The 15,208-nt window shown below is 38.3% G+C and overlaps 1 protein-coding gene across 1 annotated transcript; it reads left to right on the top strand.

Moving 5' to 3' along the window:
* Positions 1-430: 430 nt before the first annotated feature.
* eva1ba (eva-1 homolog Ba (C. elegans)) lies at positions 431-14,353 on the top strand. Its single transcript, XM_007557231.2, has 4 exons — positions 431-670; positions 10,506-10,655; positions 12,287-12,382; positions 12,472-14,353. The coding sequence occupies exons 3-4, from the start codon at positions 12,316-12,318 to the stop codon at positions 12,894-12,896; spliced, it is 492 nt and encodes a 163-aa protein (XP_007557293.1). The 5' UTR covers positions 431-670; positions 10,506-10,655; positions 12,287-12,315; the 3' UTR covers positions 12,897-14,353.
* Positions 14,354-15,208: the final 855 nt, after the last annotated feature.

Here is a 15,208-nt window from a genome sequence, read left to right as displayed (position 1 = left end):
AGATGTTGAGTAAAACATGCAAATAGTGTTTTTCCAAAATAAATTCACGTGTGCCCATTGGAACTTTATCTTTTGTAAAATAAAAATAGAAGTACACAACACTACTTTCTTGTTTATGTTTTTGTTTCATCCTCGTCACATTGGAGTCACCATGGAGAGACTTGGCTTATTTGCCTAAGGGTTGCCCTTTTTTCCTTAACAACAAAGGGAAAGCCCCCCTCACACCCACAAATCCACACCGCAACACACACACACGCACACACACAGACCACAGTTCTTATCCCTCCCTTCTTCCTTGAGTTTGCCCTTTTTAGGCTGTTCCTCTTTTTTTTCCATGTGAAGGAGGGATAGTATGACAGATTTCCTGCTCCTTGCAGACCCGAGCCGGGAGAGAGAGGAAAACTCTGTTGCTCACTCAGTCTCCAAGTTTGAGAGAAAGTTACCACCTCTTCCCCAGACTCTGAACACGCACTGCAGGCGGAGACACACACACACACCCACACACACACACAAGCTCACACACAAGTTGTTCAGGACAGCAGAAAGCGTGAAACAGCCAGGACTGCTTGTAAATGTGTTTGTGGAGGGAAAGAAGATTTGCAGTTCGCCGGAGGATCTCGGCGTGGACTGAACAACTTTGTCTGGGACATTTTCCTCTCATCACCTACCAGTGAGTTTGACAGTTTGTCTCAGTGTGTATGTAGTACCATAGAAACCCCTGCGTAACGTACAATGCAGCCCTCTGTTAAAGTTTAAATGCTTCGCTGATTGTTAAAACTGTAGCTGTTATGGAGGCGCCTGTGTTGGAAAACTTCCTTATTCCTGAGGAAAAAAAACTAAACCATGTCCTACGATTGTTTCCACTTGGTAAGCTCTGTTGAATATGAAAGAATTTGGGAGAGTTTTGGAAACAAAGACTCACTCAGCTTTTACATGTGATGCTCATAATAACAACCATATGTTGTCATAGATTAAACTACTGTTTTTGTCAAAACCAGGCATTATCTGAGCAGGATATCCATCCAAACAGAGCATCATTGTGTGGTCCTCCCTTATACGTGTGTTTTCCGTTCGCAATAAGTGAACCGGTGCAAAGAGAATATTGAAGCAGAGGGACAGGCGAGCCTGCTAATGGCTTTCCGGTGCAGCTGTACGTTATTTAATGACTGGTTTGTTGCTGTTTTGATGAAACAAAAACAATCTGTTGTGTAAATTCTCAGGTCAGTTTTTTTTTTTGTTTCTTTGTCAGAGATAGGTTTTTAAAAGCAAGAACTACACTTGTGCACCGCTTCATATGGTTCTGGTTCTCATTCAACTTATATAATCTTCTACAAGCGTTCTTGCACAACATCAGCTGTCCATATGCTTCAGTCAGTTTTCATATCTCCTTCTGTCTGTGACGGATGCTTGTGGTTAGCACCTCCTGTCAGAGGAGACGGAGCAGGAAGGTGATGGGTGGAGGTGGGATTGGGCCTCTTCTCTTCTGTGTCTAATCCAGACATTCTGAACAGGCTGGCAGCACTTTAACTGCATCTCCTCTTCTCAACCTGATAACCCCTCATTGAATGAGTGTTAAAGTCAGGTAAATAATACCTTCGAGCATAGACGCCTGAGGAGTGTTGCCTTCTCTGTGACCTCTTTAGGCTGGTCAAGTTGGCAGACTTTCCTTTTACCCAAAGCCCCACAGTCTCATTTATCACCCGGCATGTCTTATCTGTCCAGAGTCTGGTTGTTAACGTACTTTATTTACCCTGAGGTCAAAGGCTGTGATCTGATTTGACTCGCTTGTCTAAACTCCCATGGTGCCAGCCTGTTTGGAAGGTGATTGCACAAAGTTTCAGTCCAGTCTCAGTCAGGGTAAACTAAGAGAAAAGGGCACCTGAAGACGGCACTGCACAAAGACAAGAGATAAACACAACTTCCTGTTAAAGACGGGGTGAAAAGTGCGCTAAGGCTGTTTGTAATTATTATTTCACAACTGCTCAAGGCAAGACAATTCAGTGTGACAGATTAAGTTTGTCACATATCAGTTTTGTAGCCACTCTACTTTCAAAAGCTCTTGTCGTGGGTAAGAGCAGTGGATCTATTTTGATTTTTATTTTTAAAGATATTGCTCAGTATTCTGCACTTAGGAACTGGACTTAAACCTTCTAACATTACATATTTTCCAATGAGCAGCTGAAATGCAGTAAAATTGGCTAAACGGAGCAGAAAGTCACACCACATCAGATGATCATCAGCAGATCTCTTAGACCCCTAGCTATTGTGAACATTCATCATCCAAATATTTCTTCAAAAAACCATGACTCATGTGTCTATTGCTGACTGTTCAAAGATGGTTTTATTAGCTGCTTTACCCAACATGTAGTCTGAGAGTATAAAAAACTACATTGTTTCTCAGTTTAATATATTTTTACACAATGCGATGACTGAATATACAAATTACATTCCTCCCATGATAATAATGAAGTATCTAAAATTTACTTTGAAGTTTTTTTTCTTTCTTCTGTCACAATAACATGCACTTCTCAAACTTTTTGCCTACATGTACATTTATTAAGATCCCCAGTTTAGCTTCGACAGAATGTTTGACAAGTTAAACCCCAAACGTTTGCCTCAACATTCACCCCTGTTCTTGTCACTTATATGAATACTGACATGGTTAAGCCCAGACATATTCAAATCCCTGACAGATTTAAAGTAATTCCTAAAATTTCAACATGTTTCTCCCGACATGCTAGTTTTGAAAAGGTTTAGCCAGAGTCCCGTTTGAATCGAACACAACACAAAAACGTTAAGGTTAAGGCTCCTGCTGCTCTGTTTCATATTTGGCCTGCCACAGTGGGGGTCATTTTGCCCCTTCTCAGGTCGGTACTTGTGCAAATTTGGTTGTTGCACAACTAGAGTACAAAATAAATAACTGTGATTTGAAGTAAATTTAAAGTGACGTGACTCTAGTAAATATTAATCAATTGGATGTTAGGAATACATTTTCATAGTCTCAGCTTTATCAAATGACAAAAAAAACAACTTTACTGTGAATATCATCAAGTCTTTATCAAAACTTTGCAACAAAACAGACCATGCTACATACTCATTTCAAATAAATAGATGACTGAAATACAAATTAAAAGGCTGTCGCGCAATGTTATCATTAATGACTCTACAATGTTAGGGTTTGAGTTTTAGTATGATTTTGTCTGGATTATAAAAATATCAAGATATTCTGATTCAATTGATCCGAATAACAAATAGCAGTGCTGGAGTTATCCTGTCTGCTAATAGTTGGTAGGCTCATTCAAAGCCACTGACAAACAGGACTTTAAACCATGCTAGCAACCTTAACTGTACTTTATTTACACAAACACATTCCTGCCACGGTGACACTTGTTAAATCTGGAGACATTGCGTCACATTTACAGGTAGCATAAACCGATTTCTTTGGGCCAAGTCAAACAAAGGGCGAGCATGTGTTTTGAATGATAAAGCAATTTTGTGGGTTCATAGATTTAACAAAAGACCTCATGTTTTTATGCTTCTGGATAGTTACCCAGATCAATCACAATAACGTGGTCAGAGCTCTATTTATTGAGCTGTAAATGTGTGAGGATGCAAAGCAAGAGCAGATACAGATGTCTTTCAAGTATTAACATACAGACAACACACGTACCAATACCCGTAAATGTTTATCTGCTCCGATCTGGCTTTGAAGCAATGCAAGCTTAATTCAGTGTCTTAATAAGGTGCGTATGGAGACAAAACATTGTATATCCTCTGGATTTACAAAGTGAAGCATTCAGACTCTACCTCACATCTGGAACACATCTGGATGACATTAACCACTTGCCCTAACCCCCCAGCTCAGTCCCCATCTCTATTACCCTCACATTACCTGCCTCAGCCGGCAAAACCTTCTACTCGCAGGACGAGCAGTGCACTAGGGTACACCCTTCAGGATACAATGGGATTGAGTTCTTTGTTTTACTCTTAGCAAGCTGGCATTATATTAACAACAAAGCATTTGTTGTTTTCATAGTCCAAACAGAGCTAAAAGTCTGGAGTCAAATAACAAATGGAAAAGAATGAATGTCTGATTTGGCTGATTTTGTGTTTGCTCTTGGAAACGTTTGTGCCCTTCAAAGAAAAGCTGGTATTTATTTATTCATGAGTTTGTGTCAAATTAAGTATATCACAAGGCAGAACACAGATGCATGTGAAAAAAATGTGATTATTTAAAAATTCAGTTTTAGTCCCACATAAACAAAAAGAACCCCTTAACTATTATATGCAAATGTGCAGTCCACATAAATGCAATGAAAATTGACTGACTTTAGTATTTTGTGACACTTTGCAATTGCAACTGGCAGCAGACAAGAGCTAACTCTGATATAATTTGTGTTAAAAAATAAACAATTTCATAGTCAGTTTTCTCTAAGTGGTTTAAAACCTTTTATAACAAGTACTCAGTCATCAAAAACGATCATGCTTCAGCATACTTACAGATTTTAAGCACAACATAGACTTATTTTTAGGTTTTGTATATATTCTTTTGTTTTCCCAAATGGATCATGGATCTTTGTGTTTTGTTCACACACTCTTTGAAAGGTTTTGTTGACACTTTATCAGTTATCAGACAGGAAAGTGGGTTATGAGAGAGAAGGAAAAGCAAAGGTCATTGGGCCAGGAATCGAACCCATGACAGCCACATGGAGGACCAACACCTCCATACATTGCTTACACTTTACCTCTGTGCCACTGTCACACACATTTTGTGTATATTCTGTGGGGAAAAAACTATGTTTTATATAACTTTTTTTTTTTTTTTTTTTAAGAAAAGGACATTTTTTAAGTTTTGAGTTAGAAAAATTAAGACAAGTGCCCTAAAGTCATAAATCCAAGTAGATATGCTGCAGGTTTTACACCAACCCTTAAAGTAGAATTAAATAGGGCAGCCATTAATTTAAAGTGCATTGATAGACACCATAAAAAAAAAAAACTATTTTAGCAAGATTTGCAGCCTTGCTGTTTTAGCAAGATCAGAGATCAGTTCCTCCTGCTCCTCTTTATTTTTGGATTCACATTGCAAACCATAACACTTACCCAGGTAGAGGTGTGAAAACCACACTGTAATTATTCCAATTAACATGAGCTCAGCCAACCTGCACTTGACCATAAGTGTGAGGTTTTCACATCATGTGACTGTTTTTTGAAGCCCACATTATTGACATAAAGGCAGACCCAGCGCTGTGTGTTAATCCCCCGTGATGCAGTTTCTTATTAATGTTTACAGAAGATGCAAATTCACACACAAAACATCACTAATTGCTTGCTGTTTATTAAAAACAAAAAGGGATTTTCTTCTAAACACAAGACACTGAGAGGCAGGTGAGTAATAATAGTCTCCTGTCTGCTGAACTGTAATCTAGAAGAGCCGCTGAGGAACGGCAGTCATCTGCTTTCGTGTGTTGCAGTGTGCAATGTTTCTGATGAATGCAGGTCAGTTACAGATTATTTTCAGTGTTAGAACATTCCTCATGCTTTTGTATTATTTATTAAATAGTTTACATTTTATGATACCATAATACTCTGAAAGACACATTTATTTGCATTAGGAAAAAATTGCATATTTTCACTGTTCATCAGCTTTCAGCAGAAAATACAAACACGTCTGTGATCAATCTGTCATGTAACGATGACAGATTGTGTCCAGGTCCAGATTCAGCAGAGAATATAAAATTGTACAGAATGATGGGGCTTTACATCAGTGTGTCAATGATCAAACTTTTCATGAAAATTATACAGTGTATAATTGTGAAACAGAAAGAAAAATGTACATTTTAACTTTTACTTGCGAATAAAAACTTGAAATTTGTAGTCTGCAAATTTGTACTTGGCACCTTTGTTTCAATAATATGTAAAAGGAATTATCCACATGGAAAGGCTAACATGCTCATCATTTTTTTTGTAGATCACCTTAAGCTCTGTCTGATTGGAATAAAATCAGACAGGAAATCTTCCATGAATATCAGTTTTCAACAACTGCCACTCATTTCTTAAGATTAAAATTCAATGCCATTCCTCCTTTGTGAATTGTTCAGGGTCAAGCTCAGCATCTGCACTAAGGCTTAGTTTAAATAAGAACTGCCTTCATGTTTTCTTTCCAAATTAAACAATATCTCTTTGTCTATGTCAGCAACCCTGGCTGACAAGAGGGAAACAGAACTAATATCAATCTCAGCTCCCAACCAAGGAACTTGGAGGAAGCGCATCCCTGCATTCTCCAGAGATCCTTCTTGATAGTATGCCTGGATCTGAAGAAGACAAAATGTTCAATTTGGCTTGTGAAGGATATTACTTTCACCCTGCTGATCTTCATAAATGCTTTCACAGACACTGTAAACACAGAACTTGGTCTGGGCTGCGTTTCAGTTTACAAAACGAAAAGCAATACCTGCACCTTTACTCCCACTAGGTAGAAAGAACTAAAGTTCAATTATATTTGCAGAACTTGGAGCCTCTTCTGTGGCGCGATTATAGGTGTAAGAAAATTATCATGAAATCCTTCCAGCAGATATTTGTTGATAAGGTTTCATATACTTTGGCAGTTCTGAGACTCCTGTTGACATTTTCTCAGCTGTTCAGGGAATTTCATTGTGAATAACTGAATAAGCAGTGTTGAGACACCGCTACGATTAAGTATATTTATTTAAGTGGAACTTGCTGCAGCCCATTTCAGAATGTGCTCTGCAAGTTGAAAATAGTAAATAAATGACCCAGATGACTGCTTTTGATGCCACGGATCATTAAGTCCAGGCCATTTGCTCAGTAGCAGCCAACAAATCAAAGCAGAAATGTTTTAATGAACGCAATCAAGTGGGAAGACACTAGCTGCTATAAATCCTGATGGCAGCCTTTGCGATCTTGCTCACTGGAGAGCGCCTGTGTGTGGACTCAAAACAGCAAAATATGATTTAATGGAAATGCAGCTATTTTCATTGTGTGTAGTTACATTCCAGACTAACCACAGTTGTAGGAGCTTAGCTGAAATTTGAGGTATAAAAAAATACTTCTTCCCCTTCTGTGGTCCAGCATGTGTCATTACAATGGGGAAATAGCCAAGACTCACTCCCTGGTGTAATCTGACCTTTTTATCTTCTGTGTTTAAATCAAATGTGTCTTGACTCTCTGTGTTAATTCACTGAAGGCTTATGACTTTGATTTCTTCATTGTGGAAAGTCTTTGGACAGTTTATGAAATAACTATCAAGGATTGCTGTATTGTATTTTGTGACAAGTCTTTGCTATGACGTGGTTCTCAGTTGCAACTGAAAATCTACTTTGAAAAAGTCAGAAACAATTGTTCTGCATGTCGACTCCAAGGCAGATTTACGGACTCTGGCCCTATCATATGGCAACAACTAAATACATTAAGAAATTTAAACTTGATGATGGCATCTTGCTGAAGCTCAGCCCAAGCATCACAAGGTGACAGAAAAGAGGATCAAAGTGATTTGGTGCCATGATTGCAGGTGCCAGAATATAATGGTGTGGATGATTGTTTTCAATACATTTTGAATCCAGTTTTAAGAAGAGCAGTCTTTGTCTTTGAAAGTTCACAATTGCAGGCTGTTACCTGTTTAATTCATGATTTATGAGTGACAAGAAGCACCCAAAATGGAGATTATTTTAAAGGTTTATGCTCTGACACCGGGGAATTGACTCATGTGGCTTTTGAATGGAGGATGTTTTCTTTTGCTCGTATTATCAGGACAAATGATTTCTATGTTCCTCACTATGCAGATGACACCCAGATTTATTAATTTATGCAGCACAGGAAATGTTGGAGAAGTTTTCTTTCCATGAATTTTTAAGTTGTCACTCATAAATTCCTAAAAACCTTTTTTTAAACCAGTAACGTTTAAAACATTTTTTGATTTGACAGAAATACTAATTTAAGTCTCTTTATTTTGTGTATTTTTATTGCATCTGATTTACTTATTAAAAACTGTCTTCTTAACATTTCATCCTTGAATGTTTTTGTCAAATGATGGGATTAATGTTTTCCATTGAAACATATTTCTGTTTTTGAATGGAATTTTGAAAATTGCTTGCAAGACCTGCAGAGTTTTCTTATTTCTTGTGTTTTATTTGCTCTAAACACAACTTTAAGTTGCACTTCTGGGATATAAGTTGAACTGACCTGATGACCATCACAGCTGACAGCTGTATACAGTAGAAAACTTAGACACTGAGTCCTCCCAATTTTAGACAATAGCTCCAACGGTGCAGGAAATTGTTGACTTGAATGTGTTCCCTTCAAAAAGGGACAGACTTTGGCAGAAGGAAGAGGAATTGTGGTTATCTTGAAGTGGATGACCAGAAAAAGACTGTGCTACATTTGGAGTTTTTCTTCCATGTTGCTCCTCCATCTAAACCAAAGCAAACAGCCCTGGCCAGAAATAGACTTTGACCAGGTTCCATGTCACAGCAACAAAGCTCTAGTTTGGTGCCCATGAACAGCTCTGACCTAAAACGTTTGTACTAATTCAAGCCTGCCATTTGTCCTGGGATTATATTTTGTTTTCTGCTTCATAAAATTTTTATGGCATGTTTTTCAGACTTGGTAAAAAACGATCTCAATGTGTCAAGAGATTCCTAAACAGTCTGCAGTTTAAAAAAAAAAAAAAACTCAGGAAGAGGATGCTTGTGTTTGACCTGCGGATGTGAAATCAGGAAAGAGCAGAAGATAAGCTAGCAGGGGAAAAAAAATCTTTATCGTCACAGGACGTTGCTGCACGAAAGCATGTGTTGCTGCACGTTTGACCAGGTAATTGGAAAATCATGTTTCCACTCCTCTTTCTATTTACGTTTCATTATATTCAAAACCAAAAATGTGCTAAAAGTCGTAAAATTTGAGAACAATTCAGAATCCTCCCGTTTTTATATAACCTAACATGCACAGTTAGAAATAGTTGTTTGCTTAGCTGTAGTTTGCATTTTTAAATCCACATAAGCCTGTTATGTTTCTGTCTTAAAATCCCTGAAGGACTATTATTTTTCTTCATAGCATTTACCGGATTTAATAATCAAAACATAATATAACAAAAACATTCATCAAGTCACTTAGGCATGACCATTAGTGAAAGAGAATGCCTTAATTTTAAGTCTGCAAGGTAGGGCAAAGTTAAAATGGTAAAATAAACACTTGGAAAAAACGAGTAAAGGTTGAGTCATAGGATATTAAACATGTTGCTTGGAAAGAGATTGACTCTGTTAATAATTCCCTGGTCTGGGAAGAAAACAACTTAGCTAGTAAAAGTCTTGACAAGCTATAAGCAGGTATCCATTTGTTATTACCCACTGATAGAAGCTCCTCCTGTGTGGTCAAGCTAAATTTGGTTGAATTCCTGTGTGAGAAGAGGCCATATGAGGTACTACAGGTGTCCAATAATTTCACTTAACCTTAACAAGAAGGATTATGACAAAAAACAAAAACAAAAAAAACAATCAATTCAAAATCTGCTTTTGATAACAATGAATGAAATAAACTATAAAGGAGGGTGGAGATGAGCATCGTAATTTTTTAAATGTGACATAAAATGAAAAATGCTCAAAAGACTTTGTCCAGGTATGTCCCAACCGTTCAGTGGCGAAACAAAAGGTCTCCGTGTTCCTCCCATCAGCGTTGGGGGGTGGGGGGGTCGACTTGGAAAACATGTTGGCACAGTGGCTGCTCTGTTTCTCACCCTCCCACTCCCCAAACACTGTCTCACTCAGGCACTGTGTGGAGAGTCAGCAAGATCAAAATCAGCTCAGGAAAGCAAAGGGTCTCTCCTAAACCAACAGCAGCTGGCAGGGCAGAGGAGTGTTTCCTAAACAGGAGTATAGGTTAAAAAATACACAGCTCAGCATATTTCACAGCATCCTCCACCTGGTGATACGCACCATGTTATGTAGCTTTTACTAACAGCGTCCTGATCTGGATTTTATTTTGCTCTGATATTGATCCAAACCATTCTAGGGATAGCATTTGCCAATAATGTGTCCTTGACATTTTATTAAAATCAGTTCTATGTTTATACTGTTCCATAAGATATAATGACAGACAGTTTTATTGTGAACATGGTGAACTGTAGCATGTTCAAGATGCTGCAGTATTGAGCAGCAAGAAAGGATTCGTCTGTTACAGTGCAATAAGTAATTGCAGTAATTGTAGTGAGTAGTGACACTTTAAATTAAGGATAAAAAGAAATAAATAAATGGAATAAATTGACAAACCCAGATGCAGTTCTCTGAAAGAATTTGAAGTTTTTGTGCAGATCATGCTTCATAAAAGTAACTCAAACACCAGAAATCAGCAGATTTTCCTCCAGTCTCATTCAGGGCAGCATATTCTGCAAAGGCCCTGTCCATGTTTGCATTGCAGATGCCTCAGTGAGTTTGTTGCTAATGTAGCTTGACGTCTGTGTGTGTGTGTGTGTGTGTCTGTGTTTGTTCTCATCTCAGGGTGGCCAAATGAACTGTTTAGCCTGAAGACCAAAGATCATAGGGCCCCGATTCAACGGCAAGGGAGAGAGTGAACGGACCGAGACCACTGCTGCCTCGTTTTGCATTATGAGTCGCAACTGAAGAATTTCTTTAGGGTTCCTTTTTGTGGTGAGTTTCATTTTTAAACTGAACTCTAATGTGTAAATAGGTTTGCTTTTTCTGTGGAATTCTTGCCATGGCTTTTAGTTCATTAGTCGACCAGATTACACATGGTTTACAAATGTGGTTTGGTGTTTAAATTCCTTTATTTTCCAGAATACATCAACAAATAAGGCTGAGTGTAATATAATTCCCAGGAATGGCTAAATAATGAGAGCGATCAAGCACTGAAGTTCTCAGAGTTTTTAATTAAGAGTTGAAAGCAAACGCAAACACTTGGTTTGTGCAATTTAAGGACATTTGATTGACGCACCGTCAAGACATGTGGTTTGACTTAAAGCTCTGTTACTCACACATTTTTTTTTTAAAAAGTATAAAAATTTGCATTCATTTCTTACTAAGGAATAAATTCAAGGCTCCTTTTTGAAAAAATAGACAAAGTCAAAATTTCAAATAGAAAAATCAATAGTTTCTCACCTTCCCCAAACCTGAAAATCCAGTATAGATGCTGCAAGTTTAAAACAGACAGCAACACTAAAAACTGATTTTATTTGCATTTTAGAGGCTTTGTATCTGATTAAATCAGTGAGGTTTTGTTGTTGCTGTTGTTCAACGGCATCGCAGCTTCTGTACACATCAACGTCAAGTAACAGCACAGAATGAACCAACGTGCAAAGTGCTACTGAGTGAATAAATCAAGGAATAGACCCACTTTCAAAATGATGATACACAATGATGGCGAACATAACAAACCTTGTGATTTTTTGAAAGGACAAAAGCTACTCCCTACAAAACACCAGACCAGGATTGCTGGACGTTAAAATTTGTGCTTCAAAAGAGAATGAACCTTCACGACTCCATGGCTTCTTTGTGAATCTTTTTCTTTAGGAATGAAGACTTCCTAAAGAGCGCTAAGAGTCACGAGAGCACGCAATGAATGGACACAAACACAATAGAGCTCGCCAGACTGAAAGGATACAGGAAGGATAGACCACTTGAATGTCAGGGACACAACCTCCAAACAATACGACATGCATTGTTTTCTTTTGAAATTCATCTTGGAGTCTTATCTGATACGTAGGAGATCTGTCTGACCACTTGGAAGGATGAACTTTACCTGATTTACTATGTTTTGAAAGTCATTGGATCTTTTGTACATTTTGTCCCACTACAGTCATAAATTGCACTGTATTTAGGGGGAATGTTAAGTGCTAGGCCAACACAAAGCAATGCACAATAGTGAGGCAGAAAGAAGATTACTTTTTTTTTTCTTTGTTGTTAAAAAAAGGTAATGGAAACCACAATGGTTTCTTTCCATTTGATGAAATGCAGTGAAGTTTGTTCGTGAAACTGGAAAAGTTCAAGGTGCATGAATACTTTTGGAAGGCATTGAATAAGAGCCATGGTTCAGAAACAATTCCCCTAAATATATTACAGTGATCCCACACGAAGCCACAGACTTGGAGGTCTCACACCACCCAGCCCTGAGAAGTCGTGGGTTTGCACTTAGGCATTGAACAGAATGCAGGTCTAGGGGAGGAGGGATTAGGAAATCACCTGAAGGAGTCCAGGTGATTTAAGTCAGATTATATTACAGATTCAGAATAAATATCTTGTGTTTTATGTTTGTTGTTCTTCAGGTTTGAAAAACTGAAGGCAAAAAAAAAAAATGGACGTTAAGAAAAAAGAAATGGATCTCCTTAGCAACAGCATTGCAGCTTTTGCACACATCAAAGGTAAGTCACAGCACAGAACACAGGAGCAAAGTTCAGCATGTAAAACACTCTACTTGGGAAATCATGCTCTGTATGTGTCTCCTCTGCAGCCAACCCGGAGAGCTTTGGGCTTTACTTTGTCCTCGGAGTGTGTTTCGGCCTGGTGTTGACCCTCTGCCTCTTGGTGATCCGCATATCCTGTAAGCCGCGGACCAGGATCGCTCCCCCCACGCCTGAAAAGAACCCCTTAAAAGACGTCAGCGTGGAAGACGAGGAAAGCGATGATGACGAGGATGAGGAAGGGGATGAAGGAGAGGCCTCTGTTCCATTGCCCATCACAGAAATCCCTGTTGGAAATCATACCAGCCAGTCAGACGGCACTCTGAGTGTGAACGTTTTTACGTCAGCTGAGGAGCTGGAGCGCGCACAGAGGCTGGAGGAGAGAGAACGGATCATCCGGGAGATCTGGAGGAATGGCCAGCCTGACATCCTGGGGACGGGAACAGGGACTATTGGAAGAGTGCACTACTACTAATGAACAGAAAGCTTCCAGGAGACCTGAGTTTGTAATGGAGTAAACATAAAAACCTTTGGGCCTGGTGTCCTTTCAACTTGAGAGCTTCTTTTTTTATCCAAAGTGACTTGTGGGACATGAAAATATCAGTGCCAAATTTGAGATATTTTGCTTTGACAAAGCTGAACTTTGAGATATTGCACTTCTTATGTAGCATTATGCATTACTGTCAACTGACTATACGTATTTGAACTAAAAGGTGTCTTACTGGCCTCTGTGGAAATCAAGTGGAATGAATGGAGGAACTGAAGGATTTGTGGAGGTGTCAAGCTGTAAATATACAAGAGGGAATATAGATGTCGAACATGTGAATGTTTTCTCTCAGTTCATGTATTCCTAAAAAGCCCATTGATATTAAATTCACACCAGATGTCAGGAACAACACAACATAAAATGAAATTCAAACTAATTAGTCCATAAATTCCTCTTTCACATACTGTGATCCTCTGTTTTTCAATGGATTTTCAATGGATTTTAATTGGGTTCAAGTGAAGTTCCACTTGCCCAAACATGATGTTTGGACAATCAAAGTGTTATGTTTTGGTCTCATGTGGCCAGATCCTTTTCTCCCAAGGTTTCATTGTGTTTTACAAAAGATCCACAGCAAATTTTAAACGAGCTTCAGCATTTTTTTTTTTCTTTTTTATAATGGAGCCTAGCGCACTTAGTCTGCATGAAAGTCATGACTGTTGAGTGCATTATTTGTAGGTTTCATGTGAAATTTGTACTTGCTAATTGCTGGAGTTTCTGAAGTTCTCCGTTAGTGGTAATTTGCTCTTGTACAACTCTCCTGAATATTTCAGTGACACATCTGGCATTAACCTTCCAAGGACCACTTGGTAATGTATGACTTACACTAAAATTAGTCCACTGTGGAACATTAAAAAGTTTATAAATATATCTGCAACCAATAGCATCAGTTTGTTGGGTAACAATTGGGTTGCAAAAGTCTTGAGAGAGCTCTTTGCCCTTATCCATCACGGCATCCTTGGTAATGAGAAACATTTTTTTTTAATCAACTACACCAGCAGGATATTAACTGGCACTGTTAGAAAGCACTGTTTTTTCTCAATGCTTGCTGATTTCACTGGTTTCCTGGCTCCCTGTGGCTCTGTGCAGCTTCTTTTCCTACTTTTCAAAGTTAATTTCCCATTTCATTCCATTTTATTACACATAACTTAATTTGTGGGCTTATTTGTTTGGCTTTGCTTTTGTATGTGAATTACTTGGGTGGCTAATGACATCTGGTGTCAATTCAATGGCATGCTAAAAGGACCCTTAGAAACACTTACTGAGAAAAATGTTAACATGATCAATACTTATTTTCCCACTGTATTTGGTGCTTAATGTTAAAACAGCAGGTTTGCATATATTAAGCAAAACAATGCAACAATAAAAAATTTAAAGATTTTCTCTCCCAAGCTGTTGTTTTTGATATATTTAAAACATATTTAGTAATTGAGAGGCAATTTTAAACAACAAAATAAGTGAAAACATGTGACTTTGACCCACAAACCCAGCTGAATAAAACAGCAAGACACAAAAATTCAATCTGCCTTGTATCAAGGTTTCAGGCTGCTGGTGCAACTATGGGGCCCAACTGAGCACTGTTTCCATACCACAGCTTACTTGAGTATTGTGCCAACCATTTCCATACCTATATGACCACAGCAACTTATCCTCTGATGATTACCTCCAGCAGGATGATGCACCATGTCACAAATCTCAACTGGTTTCACATGACAAGAAGTTCACATCGTAAACCAAGGGAGCACCTTTAAGACGTGGCAGAAGATTTGCACCAGCCTACAAATCTGCAGTAACTTAATGCTTTGATGCTAATTGTACAAATCTCTGATGATTGGTTATAACACCTTGCTGAATGCTGACGGGTTTCAACCTAGGACCGATGAGGTGTTGTACCCCAAAGTGGTTCATGTGTGTAGATAGTTGTAATGACTTTATTCCACCTTGAAGGATCAATTCAGATTTTTGAAGTTGGGTTCTGTTGAAGGATCACGACCAGTCAATATCTTACCATGTAAAACTAGAGCCACGTCAAGACATTCGCATAAGACGGCTGCTTATATAAAAGTCTATAACTAGTCATAAGAAGAAACATGGTAATTCATGGGCAGCAATAATTCCCAATATAAAATAGTTCTTGAAAAATAAAACATGTAAAGCACAGACTTTCAGAGTAACTGATGAAAAGCTAAAACACTGTAAAAATCAGCAATCCCTTTAACTGATAAAATATTTTATCAGTTCCC

This window comes from Poecilia formosa, unplaced genomic scaffold, assembly GCF_000485575.1.
Source record: "Poecilia formosa unplaced genomic scaffold, Poecilia_formosa-5.1.2 Scaffold86, whole genome shotgun sequence".
NCBI lineage: Eukaryota > Metazoa > Chordata > Actinopteri > Cyprinodontiformes > Poeciliidae > Poecilia > Poecilia formosa.
Note: the sequence above shows the minus strand (reverse complement) of the source record. Positions and strands in the feature narration are given on the sequence as shown.

Bases quoted from the DNA above. Each gene is read 5' to 3' on its own strand.
- eva1ba (XM_007557231.2), top strand. From the start codon at position 12,316: ATGGACGTTAAGAAAAAAGAAATGGATCTCCTTAGCAACAGCATTGCA. The intron at 12,383-12,471 runs GTAAGTCACAGC...TCTCCTCTGCAG, and splicing joins AGCTTTTGCACACATCAAAG to CCAACCCGGAGAGCTTTGGG.